Source organism: Scyliorhinus canicula, chromosome 8 (genome assembly GCF_902713615.1).
Source record: "Scyliorhinus canicula chromosome 8, sScyCan1.1, whole genome shotgun sequence".
Classification (NCBI taxonomy): Eukaryota; Metazoa; Chordata; class Chondrichthyes; order Carcharhiniformes; family Scyliorhinidae; genus Scyliorhinus; species Scyliorhinus canicula.
The window spans coordinates 188,795,040-188,822,510 of NC_052153.1; the positions used below are offsets into that span (position 1 = coordinate 188,795,040).

Consider the following 27,471-nt stretch of genomic DNA (forward strand, 5'->3'; position numbering starts at 1 on the left):
CTCTCTGAGTAAAGAAACTGCCTCTGACATTGTCTAATGAATTAAGACAGAAAAAAAATCTGCAAATAGTAATCCTTTTCACTCCCTCCTTCAAATTAAGAATTAAATGATTTAATGTATTTTGCAAACTTCAGCACTTCTGATTCTTGGGAATCAATGGACATTAGCATCTGGTGTCATTGTTTAGACTGTCCCAACATTACCTGACAACAACCTGATCATAGATTTTTTACACATTTGATAATGGCAATCGTACTTCAAAAAAGCAATTCATTGCCTGTTGCATTTTAGGATTTTTTGAGATACAAGACAAGACAGACAGACTTGCATTTCTGTAGTGCCTTTTACCACCTCCGAACATTCCAACAACTTATATTTAAGTATGTAGCACCTTAAACCCAACAAAAATGTTCCTGAGCACTTCACAGGAGCATTATAAAATGAAGTATGACACAATGTCACAAAAGGGAGATACTGAGCAGGATTTTCCGTGCGCCCCTGCAGCGTGTTTTGTGGTGGCAGAGGAAGCCCGCCATTGGCCAGCGGTAGGATGCTATGGCTCCTCCACTGTCGGAGGTTTCCCATTCAATGCTGCCGAGGTGGGGGTTCCCCATTGGTGGGACCAGCAGATTCCGCCGGAGTTACCGGCCATTATGTCAGATGACCAAAGGCTTGTTTAGAAAAAGCTTTAGAGGAATGTCTCAAAGGAGAAAATTAAGTTAGAGAGTCAGAGAGGGGTACATAGTCGCCTAGGCAACTGAGGGCACAGCCACCAACAATGGAGCAATTATAATCAGGAATGCACAAAATTGAAGAGATCAAATATGTCGGAGTGTTGTGGGGCTTGAGGAAATTGCTGGGATAGGAAAGGAAAAGTCATGGAAGAATTTGAAAACAAGGATGAGGGTTTTAAAGTCAATGCTTGACAAGGAGCCAATTAAGGTTAGCCACCACCGAGGTGATGGGGAAATAGAGGATAGGACGTGCTTGCTTCCAAAATGATTTACAACCAATGAAATCTCGTCACTGTTGTAATGTAAGAAATGCTGCAACCAATTTGCACACAGCGAGCATAATGTGCTGCCAGCCAGTAAAATTAGCTATTAGGTGATAGTGGCTGAAGGATAAATATTGGCCAGGGTGCAGGAGAAATTCACGGACATTCTTCTTCAAAGTAGAGTCAAGGGATCTTTTACAGCGACCCGAGATAGTAGCTTACTTTCTCATAAGAAAGCCAACACCTCTGACAATGTAACATTCCTGTAGTCTGATACTGAAAGGTCAGCCTAAATCATGTGTTTCACATTTTGGAGCGGGACTTGAACACACAACTTTTTGACTCAAAGGCCAAGAGTGCCACCACGGTGTCATGGCTGAAACCTTAACGTTTCAATACAGATCTATTTTCTTATCATTCTTAACATTTATTTGAAACTTTGATTGATAAAAGTTAGGAAATTCAACATTGCAATGGTGCCCGAGTACATAGAACATAATGGGCGCGATTCAACGGAAACATTTCAAAGTGTCATTTTGGGAGCGTGGGGGGGAGGGGGGGGGGGGCGTTCCTCGACGGTGGTGTTGCCGATATTCAACAGCACTAAATGAGCCCCCATGTGAGTTTTGCCATTACTGGATGTCTCACCATCTAATTCACCAGATACCGCCTCAGCGTCTCGCCGCCTCAGCTTCTCACTCAGTTGAGTGGAGACTCGATGGGCCAGTGTAGATTCAATGGGCCGAATGGCCTCCTTCTGCACTGTAAATTCTATGATTCTATGCCTTCAACCTGATCTGTACATCAATATGTGACTTGTTCCACGTATCAGTGCCATTCTCCGTCCAGGTGCCGCGGCTGTGCAGGCCCCTCCCACACGGCCCAATCTCACCAGAACGAAATCCTGGCATCCACATATTTAGTAATAATAATATCTTATTGTCACAAGTATGAAGTTACTGTGAAAAGCCCCTTGTTGCCACACTCCGTCGCCTGTTCGGGAAGCTGGTACAGGAATTGAACCCGCGCTGCTGGCTCAAGGTTCTGCATCACAAACTAGCTGTCTAGCCCACTAAGCTAAACCAGCCCACTCAAGGCTTTTTCCTGGCACTCAAGGTGCAATTGAACACCCTTGACTTCCAGCGTGTTCAAACCGTGGTGATGTGCCAGTTACATGCGGCACACACCACACCACCAACAAAAGCATCAGCAATCTGTGGACGCATTTCTTCAACGGCGTTAGCGGGTGGTCCATTTGGAACAATTCCGGGCACCAAGTCCCGCAGTGTCTTCTTGCTTGAATTGCCTTCTGGACTCATTCGACCCCTGAGCTCGGTGTTCTAGGACCCAGATGCCTTAGAGAAAATGGTCCTTCTTTCCAGCTACAGAAAAGGAAGGAAACAGCAACAGCAGCAACCAGGCATTGCAGCCACCAGCAGGAGCAGCAGCAAACACAACCTTCAGCTGTGAAGTGCTCCCACAACTAACAAGGCCAATTCCTCATTTGAAATAAACTTCAGCTGTGAAGCTAGAGGCTGCTCACAGTCAAAGGGAGTGAAATTGACTTTCAGCATTGAAGACACAGCAAGGTTCTGCCCTGCTAGGGTTTGGTGGGACAGACAGACTGCAGCTTCTCCCCCTCCAACCTGCCCCCCCCCCCTCATCCCTGGTGCCCTTGAGCTGCATGCCAGTAAATGGAAATGGCTACTCAACTCCTCACTTCCCCTCAGCAGCCATTATGACTGTTGACGCTTTAAAATATTTTGGACAACACTCGTGTGATTTCTCGCTGGCGAATTGGATGATTCTCGGAAGGCTGCTGCATTCGGCTTCAGTCTCGCTAATGAGATTGACGTGAATGTAAATTATGGTTAATGATATGCTCGCAGTTTTGGGGTGTGATCTGGAACTCGCCATCGGGGGCAGGCTGGGTGAATCATAAAATAGTTTGCACCTGGCGCGAATCTCAATTTTGGCATTTCCCGCTATTTACACGGAATCGCCCAGATCCATGCCGGACACAACACAATGTTTAAATCGTGCCCAGTGTGTTTGGAATGGTTCCTTACCTTCTGATTCTGGGCTTATGTGGAGTCCATCCGGTTTCAGATAGTCATCCTCATCATCATCATCATCTGCAGAGTCTGAAAAAGGCAATTGAATTCTCTAACCATGCACAAAAGAAAAACATGGGTAAGGATTCCTCTGGGTACTCTGCACTCAAATATTTTTTCTGTCTAATACCTTGCTGGACTGCAGCAAATATTCAACATGAAATATATTCAAACCCATTTGTCATGTGACAGTACCTTTAAGAAATGGGTGTTTATCAAATATCTGTAGTGGATGTACATTTAAGAAATGGGTGTTTATCAAATAGCTGCAATGATGTCAGAGAGTGGGTGGAGCTGGGCTGTCTGTCTGCTTTTGAGCTGGCAGCTACAGTGTGTGTTTAGTTTTGTTTTCAGAGTTGGAGCTGCATCCAGCTAAACAAGGTGTAATTTTGATCTCTCGCTGCGTGAAAAGAATGTCTTCAGATCACTTGCTAATTTAAAAGTGATAACTGCTCTCAGTAGAGAATTTAAACCTGCTGTCTTTGTGAAAGAGGATATTTGTCTTATGGATGTTGCTAGGAAAGATTAAGGGTTACTTATAGAGTACTGTGGGCGGGATTCTCTCAGCCAGGCGCAGGGCCGATGAATCCACATAACCTGCGTGAATTGTGCCATGCCACCCCGTCGCCGGCATGCGATTCATCGGCGCCATTTGCGCTGGCATGGTTGGCACGGCGCCGGTCAGGGCCGCTCTATGCGGCCGCTCTGCCAATTCACAACCCGGGATGGGCCGAGCGGCCGTCGTAAAAACGCCGAGTCCCGTTCGCGCCGTCCACACCTGCTCTCAGACGGCTTGAACTTGGCGTGGAAGGATCGGAGGGGGTATCCGATGTGGCCTGGCCCTTGATCGGGGCCCACCGATCGGATTCTCTAGTTGGTGGCCTCTTTTCTTCTGCACCGGCCCATATAGTCCTGCGCCATGTTGAGTCAGGGCTGGCACGTTGAAGGAAGTCACTGCGCATGCGCGTGTTGCCGCCGGTGCCACTGCGCATGTGTGCATTGGCGCCGGTACCACTGCACGTGCGCAGATCCCACGGCGCCAGTTCACACCAGGATCAGCAGCTGGAGCGGTGTGGACCACTCCAGTGTCGTGCTGGCCCCCTGTAGGGGCCAGAAATGCTGATCCTGAGGCCGTGTTGACGTCGTTGAGAAACGTGGCGGCGTTTCCAACGGCGTGAACACTTAGCCTCAGGATCACAGAATCCCACCCAGTATTCTTTGGGGAAGTATTTGAGTTGATAATTGCTGAGATGTTTACTGTGTGTTTATAAAATGTTAACTGGATTCATATAATAAACATTGTTTTGTTTTAAAAATACTTTAGATCTCTGTTGCATCACACTTGTAGGGTGGACCCTTGTGCTCCCCATAACCAAAATCTTTAAAAAATTATGGGTCAGGTGAACTCCATGATACACTTTGGGGTTTTCTAAACCGTGGCCTGTAATAAATTCGGGGTTCGTCCGGGATAGAAGTCTATCTTTCATGATTTAGTGAAGTTAAAGACAGTGAGGGGTGAGCATATTTGTGGTTGCTTTTCAGATGTGGTATATTGGTTTAAGTAGGGAATGTGTTGTGGACAATGGCTCTTTCAGAGGCTCGGAAGTTTTTGGGGGTGGAGAAGGTCACATGCAGTACCTTACGAACAGAGGCTTTTAGATTTGGCAAAAACATTGCAGTTAGCGTTATCTGACAGCACATGAAAAGGAGTGGTACTTACGGCACTAGCTGAGCAATTTAAAATTGCCTGAGTTACGGTCTGACTCATTAGAAATGGCAAAAATTCAGTTACAAATTAAGCAACTTGAACATGAAAAATTAAAGCAGCTTAAATACGAAATGAGAGAAAGGAGAGAGAAGAAAGAAACAAAGAAAGAGAAAGGTAGGAAAGGGAAAAAGAGGGAGAGTTTGAACTTCAGAAAATGGTCATGAAACATGACAGTCAGTTAAAATTGGCACGGCACTGGAGTGGTCCACACCGCTCCAGCTGCTGATCCTGGTGTGAACTGGCGCCGTGGGATCTGCGCACGTGCAGTGGTACCGGCGCCAATGCACACATGCGCAGTGGCACCGGCGGCAACACGCGCATGCGCAGTGACTTCCTTCAACGTGCCAGCCCTGACTCAACATGGCGCAGGACTATATGGGCCGGTACAGTTGGAGGATAGTGATGAGGATAAAGAGAAACAGCGTCATAGTCAAAGGCTTGGTGGGAATCTATTTAAATACGTCCAAGCATTGCCAAGGTTTGATGAGAAGGAGGTTGAAACCTTTTCATTTCATTTGAAAAGGTGGCTAAACAAATGAAATGGTCTCCTGACATGTGGGTATTACTGATTCAAACAAAGCTGGTGTGTAGGGCTTCTTCTATTGGGCAGGAGATACAGAAGTCTGAGAACACGCATGAACAGACTCAAAAACAGCTTCTTCCCCACTGTTATCAGACTCCTAAACGACTCTCTTATGGACTGACCTCATTAACACTGCACCCCTGTATGCTTCACCCAATGCCAGTACTTATGTAGTTACATTGTGTACCTTGAGTTGCCCTCTTATGTATTTTCTTTTATTGAGATTGACTGGAAGGAAAGTGAATGAATGAAGATGTACTTCTGCTTCCCTCAGCTCCATTCCCCCTTTCTTTCCAGATCTCTAGCTCCCTGTACTACATCGCAGATCTGTCCTCCCAAATTTTCATTTCTCAACCCTCTTCCTTCAGTAAGGAATTTATGCTTATTTAGTCACAGTTGATGTAAAATCACAACTCTTGGATTGAAGCTACATTTAGGTATAACTCAAGACTAGGAAGTTAATTTCTTTATCAAGCTCTCTGCATCTTTTTCCCACATTTATGTTACTTTTTGCCTTTGATCTCCTGTAGACTCACTGGAAACTATTTCAGAAAATGAATCATGTGCTCCAACAGGCATATTGGTAAGTGTCACCAAAGAATTCTGCAAGTTTATTTTCCCTTCTGATGCAGCAGTAGGGTTGCCAATTTTAGTTGGATATATGAAATGAAATTAAAATCGCTTATTTTCACAAGTAGGCTTCAAATGAAGTTACTGTGAAAACCCCTAGTCACCATATTCCGGCGCCTGTTCGGGGAGGCTGGTACGGGAATTGAACCATGCTGCTGGCCTGCCTTGGTCTGCTTTAAAAGCCAGCGATTTAGCCCTGTGCATTTAAAATTGTGGGATATTTCACTGTATGACTTCCAGCTGCACCCACCGTCCCAGCCTTGGTCACCTAATAGGTCCACCTTCAGAAGGACTGCCTTCCCACGTCCATAGGAGAGCAAACAGGCTCTCTGATACATGATTGACAGTCAAGAATCATTCATTCAATCAGCCTTTGGCTCCTCCAACACCCTCCTCTGCCCCACTCCTTCCCCCAGCCCCTCTCCCCCACCCCACTGCTGCCAATAGTTTTACAGAAAACAGAAGTCCTCAATGAAATAAATTGGGAGTCAAAAGGTTTACAGAAAACAACAGGGGCTACCTTCAAAGAGGGGATAATTAGGGTACAGTCAAGGCACCGTGAAAGGGAAAGGGAGAGCAAACAAACCCAAAGCTCCCTGGATGACAAAACAGAAATGAAGATGAAGAAGAAAAAGAATGCTTATTCATTCTATTGAATGTTCAGCATTGTGAAGAAGTAAATAAGAGAAGCAAAGAGGGAGTACGAAAAGAGACTGGCAGCTAATATAAAAGGGAATTGAAAAGACTTCTGTCGGACCGATTAGGAACCAAGAAAGGGGATTCCCACATAGAAGCAGAGGGCATGGCTGAGATATTAAATGAATGAAAAATGAAATGAAATGAAAATCGCTTATTGTCACGAGTAGGCTTCAAATGAAGTTACTGTGAAAAGCTCCTAGTCGCCACATTCCGGCACCTGTTCGGGGAGGCTGTTACAGGAATCGAACCGTGCTGCTGGCTTGCTTGGTCTGCTTTCAAAGCTAGCGATTTAGCCCAGTGAGCTAAACCAGCCCCTGAATACTTTACATCTGTCTTCACCAAGGAAGAAGCTGCTACCCAGGCCATAGCGTAAGAGGAGGTAATGGAGACACTCGGTGGGTTTAAAATGAAAAAGGAGGTGGTATTGGCTACCTGTACTTCGTTGATCATGCATGGGAGAGGATGAGATGTTCCCAAAGATATTGAGGGAAGTGAGAGTGGAAACTGGAGAGGCATTGGCCCTAATTTGTACATTACTGCTGGCATTTGGTTTATATATTTGACAGTGTGAGAGATGCATGTTATACGTAGTGAAGGGTTCCAGGGAATATAGCAGAAAACAAAATGCAAACTACCTACCTCCAGAATCGGATTCTCTTGATGTGTACTTTATCTGCACTGGCCGCTCTACTGAGCCATAAAACTTCTCAGTATCAGAGTAGTCACTAAAAGAAAGAACATCAAAACAAATTTGCTAAAATCCAATCATCGGAGTTAAATCGAATCTTTTGCAGCACTGCCGAGATTACCTCACCCTGAGTCCCCATTCACATTGGAGGTTCACAATCAGACTTTGATAAAGAATCTGCTCCAGAAACCTGAACCTATCACTTTTAGTTTTAGATGTTGGTTTCCTGTGTGTTGGCTATAGGTGTTATACGGTCAGTCACAAAACAGAATCAGCATGGATAATTAGGAACAGAGCACACTGGCCTGGATTTTCACTCCCCGTATGGTGCGCAGATTTGAGACATTTCCAATCTCCATGATCACAACCTGGTATAGAAACCCGGTGGCATGGATTAGATTAGAAGTCAGGCAGCCACTATTCTCAGAACAAACTCAGAAGCTGCCGGATATGGAGACAGGATGGCTGGAAGGCCTGATTGAAAAAAAAACACTAATACAAAAAACATTTTATGTTTAAAATAGCGCTGTAGGATCTTTTATGCCCAGGCGAGGGGTAAATGAAGCCCTAGTTTAACATGTCCCCTGAAAGCTTCTTCTTCAGTACTGCACTTAAGAATCAGTTAAATTAGGTGCACAAATCTCTTTCTAACTCAAGAGTCCAGAGTACTACCACAAAGCCAAAGCACAAAGTTAGACAAAGAACAAGGGAATTTCAATTGCCGGATAGTCTCTCACTAACACTCTTCCAACCAGCCTCTGAAGTTCCTTCTTCATTAATTACAACTCATTAAAAAAGCTACTGCCTGCGTTATTAGCTATTAGAGGAGTTATTCTTACATCCCGGTGTTCCCTAGATTCATTGGTTTTCTGTAGCCCAAGGTATCAGTTTCAAAGCCTTGATTCTTACCTGCAAATGCCACCTCTATGTTAAAACATGTGAAATTAACAGATAGGAAATAAATAGCTATTCCAACAAGCCTACCCCATACTTTGTGAGCTGGAACATCATGGCCGGGTGTCTCCGATCCCATGGCAGGTTGGAGAATCGCCGGGGGGGGGGGGGGGCAGAATAGCCCCACACCGCTCCGACGCCGGGCCGCCGATTCTCCGAGTACTGGAGAATAAATGGCAATCGCGCTCGCGGGGTCGCCGCCGCTCTGGTTGGGGGGCCGTTGAAAGCGTCCCCCTCCCGCGCTCGACGGGCCAAGTGCCCGCCGAGTCCCGCCGCCGTGGGTTACGTATGGTTCTACCTGGTGGGACTAGAGTTCTGGCTGCGGGGGCCGTCCTGGTGGGGGGGGGGGGGGGGGGGGGGGCGAGGGGAATCCAACTCCGGGGGGGGCCTCCACGGTGGCCAGGCCTGCGATCAGGGCCTACCGATCGGTGAGCTGGCTAATTCCGTGGGGGGGATATGTTCCTCTGCGCCGAGCCCCTGTAGGGCTCCGCCATATTGCCCGGGGGCCGGCGTGGAGATGGGAACCCACGTGCATGCGCGGACCCGCGCCGGCCGTGGCACGCCGGCTTTTTAGTGCCGGAACAGCAGACACCACTCTGGCTTCATACTAGCCCCCTAGGAAGGGGTGAATGCCTGGGCCTGGAGTCCGTTGACGCCGGAGTCGCTCACACCGCTTTTGACGGCGGGGTCAGAACTTGGCCGCGGGATTGGAGGATCCTGGTCCATGGCTATCCGTTTCCTCCATTCCCCTAATCCCCCCACCCTGAGAGGGTGCTATAATGTACCATTTTTGGATGAAAGCTAAGCCAAGTGCTCTCAAACACATGTAGAAGACCCCATGATATAATGACAAGGTAGTTACAGTGTCTAGGCCAATATTTAACCTTCAAATAATCCCCTTAAAAAATATTACCTGCTTAATTTACAACTTCTCTAATTGTGAGATCATGCTCTGTAAAAGTTGGCCTCAGCATTTTCTTACAATAGTGACAATGCTTCAAATGCACTTTATGCCTTTGAAAGGCTCCAGAACAATGTGAAAAGCACGTTCTCAATGAAATTATTTTCCCATTTTAACTCTATTCTGCTTTCTTTCTCACTTGACATTATTTAAATTCTCTTAAATTCTTTGTAAAGGGGTTTGGGATATCAGTGGCTACTGTAGTTGATCTTGTCTTTGTTGTTTCTTAGTTCTGTGCCTAAGCCAGTCTCAGGCATCTGGTTCACCTAATAAGGAAGATTGGAGTTCCTTCCCCTCTTGGAACGATGAGATATTAACACATTTCCTGTGAAAATCCCACTCATATTTCTGTTTGCACAGAATCATCACTGCGTCATCACGTGCATCATTATCCCAGCATCCTTAGCAGAAAAAGATGTATTGTTATCATCCCTGAAGAAACCAATTTCTTGTAAAGTAATCCCCATGATGCCAACAGAAAGATAAGTGCTGGACAAGATTTCACTTTTTAAAACTTTTACTGTAACAAACCAACGAAAATCAACATAATTCAAATGTTAAGTAAATAGTGAAGATATTTCAAATGGAAAGGTAAATTTCATTTTAAATAGTCAATAGATACTTCCGGTAATGGCGGGCGGGAGGCAGCAATTTCAGGGTCTTAACGCCCGGTCCCAGGGCCAATGGATGCTGAAAAAGCTGTAAGAAGGCACAGGGAGGAGAAATGTCCAAGCTTGGGAAAAAAAACAGCCGTATAAAAGGGGGTTAATGAAAGTCCGCCAGTGAATGGAAAAGTCAGTGCAGGGACTGTAAGGAAAGCGGAGGCTGGAGCACCGGGGAGGCCGCATCGCTCACAGCAGAAGAAATGACCAAAGTGATGGTTGTGGAACTTGAAAAATAGTTCACAAAGCACATGGAAGCCATAAAGAAGGAGATGGGGCGGCATTGAAAGTGCTGGTAGAGGAGGTGATTGCCCTGGTGAGGGCGGCGGTATCAAGCGCAGCGGTGGAGGTGCGGGAGCAAGGCGAGACACTGAAGGAAGTGGAAGAGGCATTATCGCAGCACAGTGATCAACTCACCTCGATGGGGAAGAAGCTGCGGAAGGTGACAGAGACCAACAAGGATCTGCGAGCCAAAATAGAAGACCTGGAAAACAGATCCAGGCGGCAGAATCTGAGAATCGTGGGTCTGCCCGGAGGGGTGGAAGGTCCGAGGCCAACGGAGTATTTTGCCACGATGTTGGCAGAGCAATTGGGAGAGGGTACAATCCCTCTCGATACGAACAGGATAGGGCTCATCAGTCATGGAGGCCTATACCAAAGGCGAGTGAGCCGCCAAGAGTAAGTAGTAACTGTGTTTCCGGAGGTACAGCATGAAGGAGAAGGTCCTGTGCTGAGCAAAGCAGAAGCAGGTGGTGCAGTGGGCTGGAGCTGGTATATGCATATACCAGGACTTTACGGTGGAGCTGGCGAGGAGACGGGCTGCCTTCAGCCGGGTGAAGAAGGCACCGTACATCAGCAAAGTGCAGTGCAGTATAGTATATCCAGCTAAGTTGAGGGTGACCTAGAAATCCAAAGACTTTTATTTTGGGACAGCAGAAGCGGCGGAGGGGTTTGCGAAGGCAGAAGGACTCTGACAGAATTGAGAAATGGGACTGAGAGCGGGTCGTATTCTGATGTAGCCTCATGTAACTTTATATTTTCACCGCGTGTTGGTGTATATTTGGTCAGGGGAAGAGTTGGGACTTTCATTTGCAATGATGATTCTTCGGGGCTTGGGTGTATATGCTGGGGTTGTGTGCGAAAGGGGATTTCTTCATTTTCCTGGGACTGGGTAAGGGGGAGGGAGGGAGGCCCGGGCGGGGGCCTCCACGTCGACCGGTTTAAGCCGGCCAGTGAACAGGAGTGAGGTGGGGGAGGGGCTGCGGCCATCGGAGCCTGGTAGAACAGGTTTTGGTGAGTCTAGCCAGGGTGAAAAGTTGGGGGAAGGAACCGAGGTTGGGGGAGAAGTTTACAAGAGGAAGTGGAGGGGAGGAGTCTGGGAGGGGGGGGTGTCTACAATTCATGGGTGTCATTCCTGGTACTCTTTCGTGGATTGGATGGCACTGAATATTAGGGGGCAGTTTAGGGGGGGGGGGGGGTGGACTATATGTGTCAACGGTGACCAGGGGCGACTCCTGAATGAAAATGAAAATCGCTTATTGTCACGAGTAGGCTTCAAATGAAGTTACTGTGAAAAGCCCCTAGTCGCCACATTCCGGCGCCTGTTCGGGGAGGCTGTTACAGGAATTGAACCGTGCTGCTGGCCTGCCTTGGTCTGCTTTCAAAGCCAGCGATTTAGCCCTGTGCTAAACAGCCCCTGATTCCTTTTTCTTTTTTCCTCCTTGGGAGGTTTAGTTTTATTTGATGCTTATATTGTCAGGTGGGCCGTTGTTTGGAGGATGGTGGGAGGATGGGATCGTTGTTGTTGATAAGGGGATTGACATTGTATTCGTTACTGTTTGTTGGTGGGGTGTAAATTCTGAAGAAAATGTGAAAATGGAGAATAAAAATATTTTTCAAGCAAAAAGTCAAAAGAACACAAGCACTTGCATTACTCCCTGCACAAATATGGCATCACATTTAATCTATCTTTCTAACACGGTCTTCGATTTGTCAGATTTCTCACTTTCCACCCAATCGTTTCGGTCCTTGAATTGCATTGCCCAGCAATGGTCCATCCAAAGTCACTGGACATAAATAAATAAATGGCTACTACAATGAAGGCACTGGTCTTTGAACCTTTTCTCACTCAGGTCACACCAATCCTGATGGTACAGGATCCACGGAGACTTCTTTCTCTGATCCATTAAAATGGTCCGGTCGGCTCTTGCATCATTTCAACATTAGCAATGGTTCTCGCCCAATCCACAATGTTTTGCCTTTTCTGTTTTCAGTGTTCTGCTCTTTCCAACCACATAACACACACAACAGAATATTCTCAATATTTGCTCTATTCTGTTTTAACACCAGAATCTGTTTGAAGACTACCAAAGGGAAAATTATTCCATTTTACGTTACATAAATTCCCAGTGTATTGAACTGCCAAACAGTAAAAACAGGCTGACCCCCAACCCAGTGCAATTAGCTTTCTAATACTTTTATTTGTTCATTCCTCTGTCAACCCAGATCACATGCGCATTTCTTGGAACCTAATAATATCATAATGAGAAAACCAATTAATCCTCTTTTGAACTAATCTCCAGCCCATGTTGTTCTGAAAGGGACATCACACAACAGAAAGTACAGACTTTCCCCAGCACATGAATTATCATAGCATATTGTTATATCATTGGTGTGCCATGGTGGCACAGTTGTTAGCACTGCTGCCTCACAGCTCCAGGAACCCAGGTTCAATTCCACCTCGGATGACTGTGTGGAGTTTGCACTTTCTTCCCGTGTCTGCATGGGTTTCCTCGGGGTGCTCCAGTTTCCTCCCACAGCCCAAAGATGTCCAGGTTAGGTGGATTGGCCACGCTAAATTGCCCCTTCCTGTCCAAAAGGTTAGGTCAGGTTTCTGGGTTTACAGAGATAGGGTTGATGTGTGGGCTTAAGGGTGGTCTTTCCAAGGGCCGGTGCAGATTCGATGGGCCGAATCGCCTCCTTCTGCACTGTGAATTGTATCTGGTTAGGGACTAATAACGGATGTTTAAAATTTACAAAGTTTGAGGTTTAAGACACTTGCTGATTGAATAAAGCCACAAGATTCCATAGGTTTTGAACAAACAAAAATAAACTTTATACAGAAGGATATAACAATTTACAATATCTACCTTATACTCTAACATTCAGGGTACATGAAGTACATGCAAATTAACAAACCAACTGAGGTCGAATACACTACACTTCACAATACATGGCAGATGCTACCAAGACAAAACCCACATATTTCTCAACAACCCCCCCCCCCCCCCCCCCCCCCCCCCCAGATGTCAGTAATTCAGTCAACCTTTGGGAGTCACCAATCTCACCTAAACTCTATTTCATGAGGCATTCTAATCTTCTCCTTTAAAGATCTCCCCTTGGAATTCTCTCCAATAATCTCTACGATTCAGACAGCTTCAACAATGGCTCCCCTTTCAGGGCTTTCTGAGATTCCATTCCCCTGGATTCTCAAGCACCAATTCACAAGCACAACTTTAGCTCTTCAGCCACACCAAGCAGAACACGACTGCTCCAAAGGGTTCCCTTTGCTCCAGTGGCCCACAGCACAGAGTCACCAAACTTTAGCTGTCTTCTTGGATCTTCAGGGCCTCTCCTCCCCGCCTTCTTTGATTGCCAGGGCTTCTCCCAAGCCCACTTCACTTAAACTCTGCTCTCTGCAACCCTTTTCTCTAATTGGAGCCTGTTTCTCCACACCTCCCTTTTAGCTAAACTTAACTGAGTACTGTTTCTGTCTCCTGTCTTTGTCCCTTGCCTGGGTCTCCTTTTTGGTAATTTTCAATTTGGGAACTCTTCTTGTTCCCCTCTCTTGCTCCCTGTGTGGGGCATTTGCTGGCTATAGAATATTGCACCAGTCACCTCACCTTGAATTTTGTGTTATCTTCTTCTGCATAAGTGGCTCATGTGGATCGGTCGTCGGTCCAAAGAACGTAAAAGAGGCAGAACCAGCAAGACCATCAGGACTGCGAGTTCCCGATCTCCATGCTCAAGGTAAGTTTGGGTTTCTTCACAATATACATGACAGAGCACAAACCACAAAATGATTGAGTCCCACTTTAAATAAGAAAGAATTGCCAGGTCTGATGTGCTTTATATAAGACACAGTCTGTTAGTCTGAATGGACAATAAATACTGGTTTGGCCAGCAATGCCCACATTCTGTAAGTGAATAAAAAAGTATTTTCCTCTTTGCCAAAAAACTCCAATTATGGTGGTGATATGCCTGTAGATGGTATTGCATGTACTCAGCAGTGTGACCTCCCAGGTGGCCATGTATGCAGCAGTGTGACCTCCCCACCAGCAGGTGGCGTTGTGCATAGGGGTAGTTCCAGGGGAGTCTAAAGAAACTCGATTATAACTTGCTCTGTATCTGATCGTTACCTTACCATGCGTACACAAATAAAAATCCTGGTTTGGACAAGTCACCAGCAGTCCTGCAGATTCCTTGCTAGACAACGAACACAGAACACCACAATTCAAAGCTTAATTTATTATTGAATTGCATTTTTTCCTCCCTTCCCTTCATCTTTTTCCATCAAGTGTTCCCTTCTTCTCTGCTGCCTTGATGGATATCATGTAATTAAATAGCAGTTCCCTTACTGGTGTTGCACACAAGTGGTCATTATTCAGGTATGAATGTAAGCTGTGAGCATGAGTGACTCATTCCACTTGGGTGCAGCAGAGCAATGAGAAGTTATGCCTCATTAGCCTAAAAACGTGAAGACAATTAAACGCCTCTGTTGCTGCCCAGACTGAACTGGTGCACAATGAAAATACACTTCTGACAATGGAATCAGTGAGATGACACTAGGCAAGAAATACCTAAGGTTTGCTTGGCGAGAAAGATAATAATTAAAGTATTTGTACGCAAAAATAATTAACTTTTTGTTATTTATAGTTGAAGCATTTTCAATGGATACCTTGGAGTTCCTTGCAAGTCCGCCTTTCCGTGGTAACGATCGATTTCTTTTCGTAAACCCATCATCCACCTCTGAAAGGAACAATAATAAAGGACAATCAGACCAGTTTGATAGCTGGGATTCTATTGTGCTTGGAGGATTACAGCGTGAAGAATAAATAGATCTTTGTCATGTGAGAGTACCTTTAAGAAATGGGTGTTTAAGAAATGTACCTTTAAGAAATGGGTGTTTATCAGTGATGTCAGAGTGTGGGTGGAGCTGGGCTGTCTGTCAGCTTTTTACTTTCGTTTTAGGCTGTTTGCTGCAGGGTGTGTTTTAGTTTCGTTTTCAGTGTTGGAGCTGAAGCCAGACAAAGCAGCTGTACTGCTGTTCTCTCTGCCATGAAAAGACTATCTCTTGATCATTTGGTGAATTCAGCATTATAAATGTTCTCAGTAGTGAATGTAAACCTACTGTCCTTCTGTTAAAAGGAGTTTCTTTTGCTTTCTGGATGTTGTTTGGGAAGTTATTGAGGATTACTTAGTGTTGTATTCTTTGGGGTTGTATTTGAATTGATGGTTGCGAAGATGTTCACTGTATGTTTTAAAAAGTTTAACTTGAGTTCATAGAATAAACATTGTTTTGCTTTAAAAAATACTTTTCTATTTCTGCCCTACGACACCTGTAGAGTGGGCCGTGTGCTCCCCATACCACAATCTATTAAAAGTTGTGGGTCAGGTGAACTCCATGATATACTTTGGGATTCTCTAAACCCTGGCCCATAACAACTTTTAAAAAAAAAATTGTATTTGATTTTTAACATTTTATACATAAAACAAAACAACAAGAACAACACTCCACCTCCATTCTACCAACAAACACCCCAATAACTCAAAAGGTAGCCCCCCCAACCCTCCCCCTCCCCTAGCATGGTTGCACAGTGGTTAGCACTGTTGCTTCACAGCGCCAGGGTCCCAGGTTCGATTCCCGGCTTGGGTCACTGTCTGTGCAGAGTCTGCACATTCTCCCCGTGTCTGCATGTGTTTCCTCCGGGTGCTCCGGTTTCCTCCCACAAGTTCCAAAAGACGTGCCGTTAGGTGAATTGGACATTCTGAATTCTCCCAGGTGCCGGCGTGTGGTGATTAGGGAATTTTCACAGTAATTTCATTGCAGTGTTAATGTAAGACTACGTGTGACACTAATACAGATTATTATTAGCAGCTGATGGTAGCCAACTCGTTAAAATGAAGAATAAACAGACCTCATCTCTTGTGGAGCACCTGAATCGCCCCCCTCAAGGTAAACCTAACCTTCTCCAAATACAAAAACTTCAAGTCCCCCAGCCATACTGAGGCACTGGGCGGAGAGGCAGTCCTCCAGCCCAACAGGATCCACCTGCAAGCAATCAGCGAGGCGAAGGCGAAAACATCTACCCCCTGTCTGCAGCTCCAGCAAGTCTGACACCCCGAACAGGGCCCCCAGGGGACTGGGCTCCAAATCCAAGTGCAAGATCACCGACATGGAGCTGAAAAAAGACCCTCCAAACTCTCTCCATCTTCAGGCAGGACGAGAACATATCTACATGGTGGCTGGACCTCTCCCACACCGCTCGGAAATGCCCTCCACCCCATAAAAATGGCTCATTCTCAACCTCGTCAGATGCCCTTCTGCACCACATTTAATCCCAGCCTCGCACACGAGGTTGAGGCATTCACCCTCGACAACACCTCACACCACAACCCCTCCTCCAGTGCCACCCCCAGCTCCTCCACCCACTTGGCATTAACCCCCTCCAGTGACACTATTGTGACAATATGTATATTGTATGGTGAATGAAGGGTTAACATTTTGATGTGAATGCTTCCAACCACTAGGTGGTGATCAAAAGCACACACGTGAATCACACAACACCTTGACTTTGGAAATAGGTGATTAGGCGAAGTAGAGAGAAGTCGTGTTTTCAGAAACTCTGCAGATAGATTTTGTAATAAATATACCTTAGTAAGTTGGTTTGAATCTAGCTAGTTGAAGTGTTACTAAAATAAGCTTTGTTTGAAACATAGCTTGATGTTCTTTGAAGTCATCCTCATCTACAGACCAACTAGAACTAGAATCACAACTAGAAGAAGAATTGCTTATTGTCACGAGTAGGCTTCAAATGAAGCTACTGTGAAATGCCCCTAGTCGCCACATTCCGGCGCCTGTTCGGGTAGGCTGATACGGGAAACTATGGAGCGGCACGGTGGCACAGTGGTTAGCAGTGCTGCCTCACAACTCCACGGATCTGGGTTCAAATTGGGCCTCAAGTGACCGTCTTTTTAAAAATATAAATTTAGAGTGTCCAATTATATTTGTCCAATTAAGGGGCAATTTAAAATGGCCCTCTCTGAAGTACCGACTTCCGAATCCTCCCTGCCTTACACACCCGTACAAAGGCCAAAATCAACCAGTCCACCCCCATTAAAAAGACCAGTAAACACTGGAATAGAAATAAAAACCGCGGCAAGATATTCACCTTTACCGCCTGCATCCAGCCTGTCAATGATAGGTGGCGGCTGTCCCACCTCAACAAATCTACCTTGACCCTACCCACCAGGCTCGTACAATTCAATAAACGGAGCTGGGCCCGGTCCCGAGCCACCTGCACCCCCAGGTAACTGAAGTGAGTAGTCGCCACACGAAACGGCAATCTAACCAGGCCAGCTCCCGCCCCCGGAGAGGAAACCAAAACACACTGGCTCTTCTCCAAATTAAATTTATATCCCAAAAAAGCCCCAAATTACCTGAGCAGCCCCCTTATAATTCCCCACTGTGGAACCCGGGCTAGAAATATACGACAAAAGGCCGTCAGCATACAGGGACACATTATCCTCCACCACCTCCCTCCCCTCCCACTATCCACCTCCATTTATCCGCGTTCTCAGCACAATGGTCAAGGGCTGCTGTGGGGTCCTGAGGAGGTGAGTAGCTATTGTCGCTCACAAAGAGCCCGAGGGCAATGCGGTGGCAGGCAATCCACTCATTCTGGCCCGGGTTATATGCACCCTATGTACCCACCTTGAATTGTATCAGGCTTATCCTCGCACACGAGGAGGTCGCGGTTACCCTAAGTAGTGCCTCTCTCCACACTCCCCAATTTACCTCCCCTCCAAGCTCCCCCTCCCACCTCTCCTTATTCTTTACCACCTGTCTCCTCCCTGCTCTCCCAGCCATCCATATATGTCTCCGACCCTTCCACGTCCGGGAGCAGCAGTCGCTCCAGCAGCGCAGACGTCAGTAAATTGGGGAACTCATTCCAGACCTTCAGTGCAAAGTCCCTTCCCTCTAAATATCTAAACTCACTTCCTCTCGGGAGCTCTGTCCTCTTCCTTAGTTCCTCTATACTAGCAAATCTCTCTTCCAGGTACAGATCCGTCACTCTGACCAGCCCGACTTCTCTCCACTTCCTGTACATACCGTCTGTCCCCCCCCGGCTCAAATTTTTTGCACAATGGCATTAACACCGACATCCGCTCTATCCTAAAGGATGAGCGGCACAGCAGCACACTGTTGCTTCACTGCTTCAGAGTCCCAGGTTCGATTCCCGGCTTGGGTCACTATCTGTATGGAGTCTGCACGTTCTCCCTATGTCTGTGTGGGTTTCCTCCGGGTGCTCCGGCTTCCTCCCACAAGTCCCGAAAGACGTGCTGTTAGGTGAATTATACATTCTGAATTCTCCCTCAGTGTACCCGAACAGGTGCCGGAATGTGGCAACTAGGGGCTTTTCCCAGTAACTCCATTGCAGTGTTAATGTATGCATATTTGTGACAATAAAGATTATTATTAAAAAGTGCGTCCTCAACTGGTTCCACACCTTCAGTGTGGATTGCACACTGGGCTGTCCGCATATCTTCGTGGTGCCTTTGGTCAGACTGGACCCCCCGCAGGATTCTTCCTCCATCCTAACCCATTCTGTTCCCTCTTCTACCCCCCACCGCCTCGCCTTCTCCACGTTCGCCGTCCAATAGTAATGTAGCATGTTTGGCAATGCCAACCCTTCCTTCTGCCTCTGTAACAGGACCGTCTTTACTCTTGGCACCTTCCCTGCCCACACAAACTCTGAAATGATCATAACAAGCTTCGGAAAAAAGGCATTTGGTTAAAAAATCGGAAGCATCTGGAATATGAATGGGAACCTTGGAAGGACGTTCATCCTCACCACTCAGACCCTCCCGCCGGAGTCAGATGCAGTGTATTCCACCTCTTGAGATCCTCCACCAATTTAGTTAAATTCCACTTATACAACATCACCCATTCTCTCGTTACCTGGATCGCCTGGTATCTGAACATGTCACTGGCTACTTTGAATGATAGCCCAGGCCGGCGATAGGCAGGTTCTGCCTTCTATACCTGCTCTCATGCTCTACCACCTTTGTTCTCAGTGTCTTGCAAAGGTCTCCTAAGAACTCCACCTCCGCCTCCAATGCCACCCCCCAATCGCTGTGGTCCGACATCACCCTCTCCATCTTTCTGATCTGCGACCGCTGTGCCTCCAGACAGTTTTCGACCTTCTCCATCGAGCCCTTCAAGGGTGTCACAGCCCCTTCGATGACTTTCAATCTGTCCTCCTGCATCTCTGTCCTTTGTTGACGGAATTCTTCCCTGATGAAAGCCATCAACTGTTCCGTCTGGGGCTTTCCAACCTGCACTGACCCTTCGCCATGTGCCATCTTTCCACTGGCTGCTGTGCCACAGGTCTCTTCCAACTCCGTGGCCAGGTCTTTCACCTTCTTCTGGCGGCATTCCGCATGGATCAGTCTGGGGCCTTCGTTGTTCGTGGTGTATATAAATGATTTGGAAGAAAATGTAGCTGGTCTGATTAGTAAGTTCGCAGACCACACTAATTGGTGGAGTTGCGGATAGTGAAGAGGATTGTCAGAGGATACAGCAGGATATAAACTGTTTGGAGTCTTGGGCGTAGAAATGGCAGATGGAGTTCAATCCGGACAAGTGTGAGGTAATGCACTTTGCAAGGTGCAGTGTATGTAGGAATTACACAATAAATGGTAGAACTGCGAGTACTGACAGGCAGAGAAATCTGGGCGTGCATGTTCACCGATCACTGAAAGGGGCAATACATGTGAATAAGGCGGTTAAGAAGGCATACGGCATGCTTGCCTTCATCGGTCGAGGCATTGAATATAAAAATTGGCAAGTCATGTTTCAGCTGTACAGGACCTTAGTTAGGCCTCATGTGGAATATTGTGTACAATTCTGGTCGCCACACTACCAGAAGGATGTGGATGCTTTGGAGAGGGAACAGAAGCGGTTTACTGGGATGCTGCCTGGTATGGAGGGCATTAGCTATGTTGAGAGGTTAGATAAACACAGTCTGTTCTCACTGGAACGACGGATGTTGAGAGGCGACCTGATAGAGGTCTACAAGATTATAAGTGGCATGGACAGAGTGGATAGTCAGATGCTCTTTTCTAGGGGAGGAGAGTCAAGAACTAGGGGACATACGTTTAAAGAGCTGTTTAGAAAAGTTTAGAACTGATGTGCGAGGCAAGTTTTTTTACACAGTGATAACTATATGGAACGCACTGCCTGGGGAGGGGGTGGGAGCAGGTACAATAGCGGCATTTAAGGGGCATCCAGACAAATATATGAATAGAGTGGGAATGGAAGGATACGGACTCCATAAGTGCACAAGGTTTAGTTTAGGTAGGTACCATGGTCGGCGCAGGCTTGGAGGCCGAAGGGCCTGATCCTGTGCTGTATTGTTCTTTGTTCTGCCGGGTTTGGTAATCAGCAGACATGCCACACCCAGGGGGGGATCTTCTGCTCCAACCTTCAGCCACACTTTTCCATCTATGTTTCTCCCATTTTCGGGTAAAAAGAGCTCTTATCTGTGCCTTCGAGCAGGAGCTGCCCTGTGTGTGACCACTCACACCATGGTTGCCACCGCCAATCCTCAGAACTATATAGACTTTGACTAAGCCCAACAAGATGCCTGGGGAGTAGAATTCTCCACCATCACCGGGATGCTCCAAGTCCAGAGAGTAGGGGATGGCTCGCCTTGCACTCACAGGGCCATCAGGGAGTGTCCTTCATCAACAGGAAGGGGTTCCATTCCCTGAGCGTGCAGGGGCTGGTTTAGCACACTTGGCTAAATCGCTGGCTTTTAAAGCAGACCAAGGCAGGCCAGCAGCACGGTTCAATTCCCGTACCAGCTTCCCCGAACAGGCGCCGGAATGTGGAGACTAGGGGCTTTTCACAGTAACTTCACTGAAGCCTACTCGTGACAATAAGCGATTTTCATTTCATTTCATTCATGTGCAACCACATGGGTGCACGCTTCTCGAGGAGTGTCCACAACAGCTACATCCTGGGGCAGTCGGTTATCCCGGCCTCTTTGAGGACTACCCCTGGATAACCGGTTGGCTCTTGGGTGATAAGGGGTACCCCGCTGAGGGCCTGGCCAATGACACCACTACGGAGGTCGGTGACCGATACGGAGACCCGATATAATGAGGCCCATGGGGCCACTGGCTATCATTGAGCATTGCATCGGGTTCCTCGAAATGTGGTTCCGATGCCTCGACAGCTTTGGGGGTGCCCTGCAGTACAACCCCAGAGGGTCGCCTGCTTTGTGGTGGTCTGTTGTATCTTCCAAAAGCTGGCACAGCTGTGGGATGATGTGCTGGAGGTAGAAGGGGATGAATGTAGCCACCAAAGAGGAGGAGGTGGCGGCGCCGTACCAGGAGAGGCTGGAGGATGAGCCTGGGAATGACCCCGTGGGACCAGCTGGAGGATGGAGGACATGTGGCAACGGCGAGAGCCCGGCAAGCCCTGAAGGCTGGGGAGGCCATCCTCGCCTGCTTCACACAGGACGTGGCCTCATCCATCAGTCCCCCTCTCCCCACCCCTCTCTCCTCTGCATCCATCCTCCTCCCCCACCCACACCCCCATTCCCACCCTCACAGGGTCGGTGTAATCCAGGGTGATGGGACAGTGTTGGTCACGGTTGAGGACAGGAGCATGATGACAGCCTGCAGAGAGCTGCTGGACAAAGTGCCAGAGGCGTTATACTGATTGAGGCCAACAGGCTTTAATGGTGACCCGCAACTCCCCACTCTCCTGATGGTGCTGCCCCACTCACCCCCCTCTACACCCCCATATCCCCGATCCCATTTACCCCCTGCCCCTCCCCTTACTCCCTACCCGCTGGGGCCTCTCAGTGATCCTCGAACTTAGCCTTCCATGTTCTATCACTATGTCTAGGTGTGTCCCCAGGATGCACATCAGAGGTGGAGGCAGCCTGCTACCTACCACATCCCATGGCCTTCGATGCCCCTGGTGGGCATCTTCCGGCACTGCCAGCTCTGGCCGCTCCCCAATGTCCGGCTCTGCCAGCCCTGGCCGCTCCCCAATGTCCGGCTCTGCCAGCTCTGGCCGCTCCCCAATGTCCGGCACTGCCAGCCCTGGCCGCTCCCCAATGTCCGGCTCTGCCAGCCCTGGCCGCTCCCCAATGTCCGGCTCTGCCAGCCCTGGCTGCTCCCCAATGTCCTTGGCCACCCCTGTGACCTCCAGTGCTCGTTCCTCATATGGGGTGAGGACTCTGATGTCCGGCACCCCGCCGCCCATGTAACTGAAAATATGATATGGAAAGATATGCCATTTGAAACATGGAAGTCTGGCAATGCCTGATTAACTGATCTAAGAAACATGAGAGAATATAGGGAAAAATCCCACGAAGGCTTAACAGCAGCTGCCAGGAGAGAATTGTAAAATGCAGATAGCCTTGCTCAAACAGGCTTAGCAAACAAAACAGGCAGATCTTTCAAGTCATAACCAAGTGGATTTTAGCATACAGATAAAAGCAATGTTTCACACCTTCATTGAAATTAACTAGCTTAGTAAGCAGATGGAAAAGAATGGATAAAGGTTCAGTTGAATTTGGTGACAATTCTAGGTGTGAAATTTTGCTGACATCAGGTAAATTAAAGAAAACTGGAGAAAATCTGTCTACAAGAACACAAATTAGACCCAAATCAAAGTCAAAATTATGAGCTGTGGACACAATTCGATAATAAAACTATAGAAATGACAGGAACCAAAATTCACACCCCTATTGAAATCAAAGCATTTTGAACAACACAAAGGAAACAATGTAATCAGAGATCTATGGGCTGAGGTCATGTCCAAAATGAACACTTAGTCGTGTTTAGAAAAAATTAGATTAAAGGTACCTTTTACAATCCAAGTGAAATAAAAGTTACTTTACAATAAATTCATAAAAACTTAATAACTGTTAGAAAAATATTTAAACCCTGAGAAAGGGGCAGAGAAGGAACAAGAGAAGGAACAAGAGAAGGAAGCAGAGTCAGTTTACAGCCAGCTCGGTCATGGGACAGAGCAAAGCAGCTGAGCTAAAACAGCTAATACATCTAATGAAGACCAGAATTTAAAGAGGAGGTAGAGTCAGCTCAGAGTCAGCCAGCAGAGTCAGCTCTCACAGCTCGGTACATGGGAAAGATAGAACATAGCAACCGAGCAGAACAGCGAATACATCTGAAGAAGACCAAAAGAAATTAAAGAGTGGTTGTCAAGTTGCGCCTGAAGGTCCCTTCAACCAACCAGAAGGGTCCAGAAGCAAGATCTTTTTTACCTTTCTGTAAAGACAGTGATTGGAGCTTTTAAAAGAAAAAAATATAACAAAATCACTTAAAAGTTTTAACCTGAAACAGTGGTTATTCCTAAGCCTACTTTACTTACTTAGCAACGCAAGATCCAGGACATTGATGCTACTAAGTGGTAAGTAGGTAAAATTCTTCTATGAAGATATGGGTTATACCGGGGGATAGCTTGAAAATATAGTTTGACCTGAATAGCACCCACTTAAGTCTGCATCGGAGTCAGGGAGTGAGAATCCCTGTTCACCATTTAGAATGTCGCCCCTTTTTGGTATAGGGGGACTTCTAAGAATAGTGGTGAGTTTTCAACAACACCCGTCTGGGTCCTCTCCCAACAGCGGCTGCCACTTCCTCCCAGGCAGTGGTAGCTGTCCTGTGGCTGACCCTCCAGGAACCCTGGGGAACAGCGTCCAAAAGAAGTCCCAGGTTGGCGTTACCAAAGCGTGGGACTGGTCTCCGTGGCAGCATTGGTGTGAGCAGAGTGGGGTTGACTGTGCAGGAACGGTTTAAGTGTTGCTGTCATTTGTTAGCGGGCGGCTAGTGAGCGCAGTCCTAGGCGAATAAGCCGGCAAACAATGATTTACGGTGTGAATCCCGTGGGGCCTTGTTAAGTGGACCAATTAACGTTTTATTGTGGTGACGGCCTGACGGGACCGAGCGTCGGGAAGCTCGTGGCAATTCCCACTCGCTACCACACTCAGAAACCTTTTTGGTTAAATCGTATCCTACATGCCTGTCATTGGTATCTATTAATGTTTTATTTGCTAATCAAAATGAAAGCACAGCATTGACATCTAGATTCCCAATTAGCCACATGTAGTGGCTCACATGTTGATGTAGAGACTGGGAATTGTGCTTTCAATGTTTTCAACCAATGATGAACAGTGAGCAGGAACTGAAGTTACACTTAAATAATAAAAATTGGACAATTTGTCCTATTCTTTTTTTTTTGCATTTAGAGTACCCAATTAATTTTTTCCAATTAAGGGGCAATTTAGCATGGCCGATCAACCTACCCTGCACATCTTTTTGGGTTATGGGGGCGAATGCCGCGCAGACATGGGGAGAATGTGCAAACTCCACACGGACAGTGACCCAGAGCCGGGATCGAACCTGGGACCTCGGCGCCATAAGTCAGCAATGCTAACCCACTGCTGTCACCGTGCTGCCCTATTTGTCCTATTCGTTAGAGCAAGAGTTTGTCTGGCATGTTTGGAGACTTTTAAATGGAACACACACAATAGGCAGTTAAACAGAGTCAAGAGAGTATATATAGCTTGTAACATCCGAATGATATTATCACTGAGGCATTGCCTCTTCTACCTGCTGCAGTCATTGGCCTTAGCACTGAGCCACCATTGACTGTCTCAACGCCACAAACAGTATTGTGCGCAATAACACAAATGCTCTTACCTTTCTCTCCTCTTCACATGCGGCTGAGAAGTACCAGGTTCTGTGGTTCTTATTAACGTGAATGATTTTGAATGGAAACACATTGCTTGAAGTTGTTTCTTCAGTTGACCTCATAACCCTGAGAAATAGAGAAATAAACATCACGATAAACGTATTCAGGTCGTTGTAACTTGCGCCAGACTCTCCGAGTGGATCACAATACAAGATAGGGCTGTGAAATAATATAATACTTTTAATCCAGTTCACTGTAGATAAAAAAAACAGTTACAAAATGTCTCAAGATGTATCAAAGTACTGACAGCCAATAAAGTACTCTTGAAGTCATTTTTTTTTCCTTTATTCTTTCATGGGATGTTGACTTTGCTTGTTTCCCATCCCCAATCCCTTGAACTATGTTGATTTCTAGGCCATTGCATGAGGAAGTTAAGAATCAACCACATTGCTGTGGGTCTGGAGTCACATGTAGGCCAGACCTGGTAAGTACGGCAGATTTCCTTCCCTAAAAGGACATCAGTGCACCAGATGGGTTTTTATGACAATCCACGAGGCTAGCCTTATATTCGATTTATGAACTGAATTTCTATTCCACCTACTGCCGCGGTGGGATATGCACCCCGTCCCCAAAGCAATTAGCCCAAGTCCCTGAATTACTTGTCCAGTGAAATCATCACCACGTCATTGTCTTTGCGGAGAAAGCTCTAACAAACAGCAATATGATCCTGGTCAGCTTATTTGTTTCCAGTGATGTTAGTTGAAGAATAAACATTGGACTGGAAACCAGGGCCTGAATTTTACCTGCAACGCTCACGCAGGAAGGCAGGACCGGAAGAACCATGTTTTGCAGTCCCGTCTGAAATCAATAAAAGACCGTGATATTACACTGGCTGGCAACTTAAGTAACAGCCAGCATGAATCATGTCTGCATTGGGTCTGTGAGGTCGGGCGTATAGGGGGCACAGGGTCCAATGGCAGTCCTGTGCAAAGTTTAAAGGGAGCCCCCAGATGTCGCTGAAGGCAATGCAGGAGCCAGAAAGAGAAAATGGCGGCAGTAAGAAGGTACATGCAACAGGAGGGAAGTTTAGGTGGGCAGCAGGCCATCCTAGACAGGGTACTGTGTAATAAGAAAGGAATCATTGGCAATCTAGCTGTGCGAGACCCCTTGGGGATGAGTGACCATAATTTAATAGAATTTTTCATCAAGATGGACAGTGAGGTAGTTGATTCTGAGACTAGGGTCTTGAATCTTAACAAAGGAAACTGCAATAAAATGAGGCGTGAGTTGTTTTTGATCGATTGGGGAATGTTACTTAAATGGATGACAGCGGATAGGCAATGGAAAACATTCAAGGAGCACATGGAGGAACTGCAACACTTGTTTATTCCTATCTGGCACAAAAGTAAAACAGGAAAGGTGGCTGGTTTAGCTAACTGGGCTAAATTGCTGGCTTTTAAAGCAGACCAAGCAGGCCAGCAGCATGGTTCGATTCCCGTACCAGCCTCCCCGGACAGACGCCGGAATGTGGCAACTAGGGGCTTTTCACAGTAACTTCATTGAAGCCTACTCGTGACAATAAGCAATTTTCATTTCATTTCAATCCATGCTTACAAGGGTATTCGATCCAAGGAGGAAGCATACAAATTGGCCAAGAAAAACAACAGATCTGAGGATTGGGAGCTGTTTAGAATCCAGCAAAGAAAGAACATGGGATTGATTAAGAAGGGGATCAGGAGTAAACTTGCAGGGAACATAAAAACTGACTGTAGAGGTTTCTATAGGTACTGAAGAGAAAAAGATTGGTGAAGACAAATGTAGGTCCCTTGCAGTCAGAAACAAGGGAATGTATTATTGGGGACAAAGAAATGGCTGAGCAATTAAATACATACTTTGGTTCTATCTTCACAAAAGAGGACACAAATAAGATACCAGAAATGTTGGAGAATGCAGGGATTGGTGAGAGGGAGGAGATGAAGGAGATCACTATTAGTAGTGAAATGGTGTCAGAATTAACTACCTCACGATCCACCTTGGGGCTGGTTTAGCACACTGGGCTAAATAGCTGGCTTTTAAAGCAGACAAAGGCAGGCCAGCAGCACGGTTCAATTCCTGTACCAGCCTCCCCAAACAGGCGCCAGAATATGGCGATTAGGGGCTTTTCACAGTAACTTCATTGAAGCCTACTTGTGACAATAAGCGATTTTCAAGGTTCCTTAGGCAGCACTTCCAAATCCACAACCACCACCATCTCGAAGGACAAGAGCAGCAGATACTTGGGAACCCCACCACCTGAAGATTCCCCTCCAAGTCACTTATCATCTTGACTTGGAAAAATATTACCGTTCCTTCACTGTCGCTAGGTCAAAATCCTGAAATTCCCTCCCTAACAGCACTGT

At 46.7% G+C, this 27,471-nt stretch overlaps 1 protein-coding gene across 4 annotated transcripts in view; it reads right to left on the reverse strand.

The window, feature by feature from the left end:
* Nucleotides 1-27,471, reverse strand: part of sh3bp2 (SH3-domain binding protein 2) — a 172,547-nt gene that overhangs the window by 27,231 nt on the left and 117,845 nt on the right. For all 4 annotated transcript variants that reach the window (XM_038805881.1, XM_038805878.1, XM_038805879.1 and 1 more), the window contains 4 exons: nucleotides 25,081-25,198; nucleotides 15,014-15,084; nucleotides 7,431-7,516; nucleotides 3,067-3,141 (listed from right to left, as the gene is read on the reverse strand). In XM_038805881.1, the coding sequence (XP_038661809.1) occupies nucleotides 3,067-3,141; nucleotides 7,431-7,516; nucleotides 15,014-15,084; nucleotides 25,081-25,198 (350 nt within the window). The remainder of the gene's footprint in view (nucleotides 1-3,066; nucleotides 3,142-7,430; nucleotides 7,517-15,013; nucleotides 15,085-25,080; nucleotides 25,199-27,471) is intronic.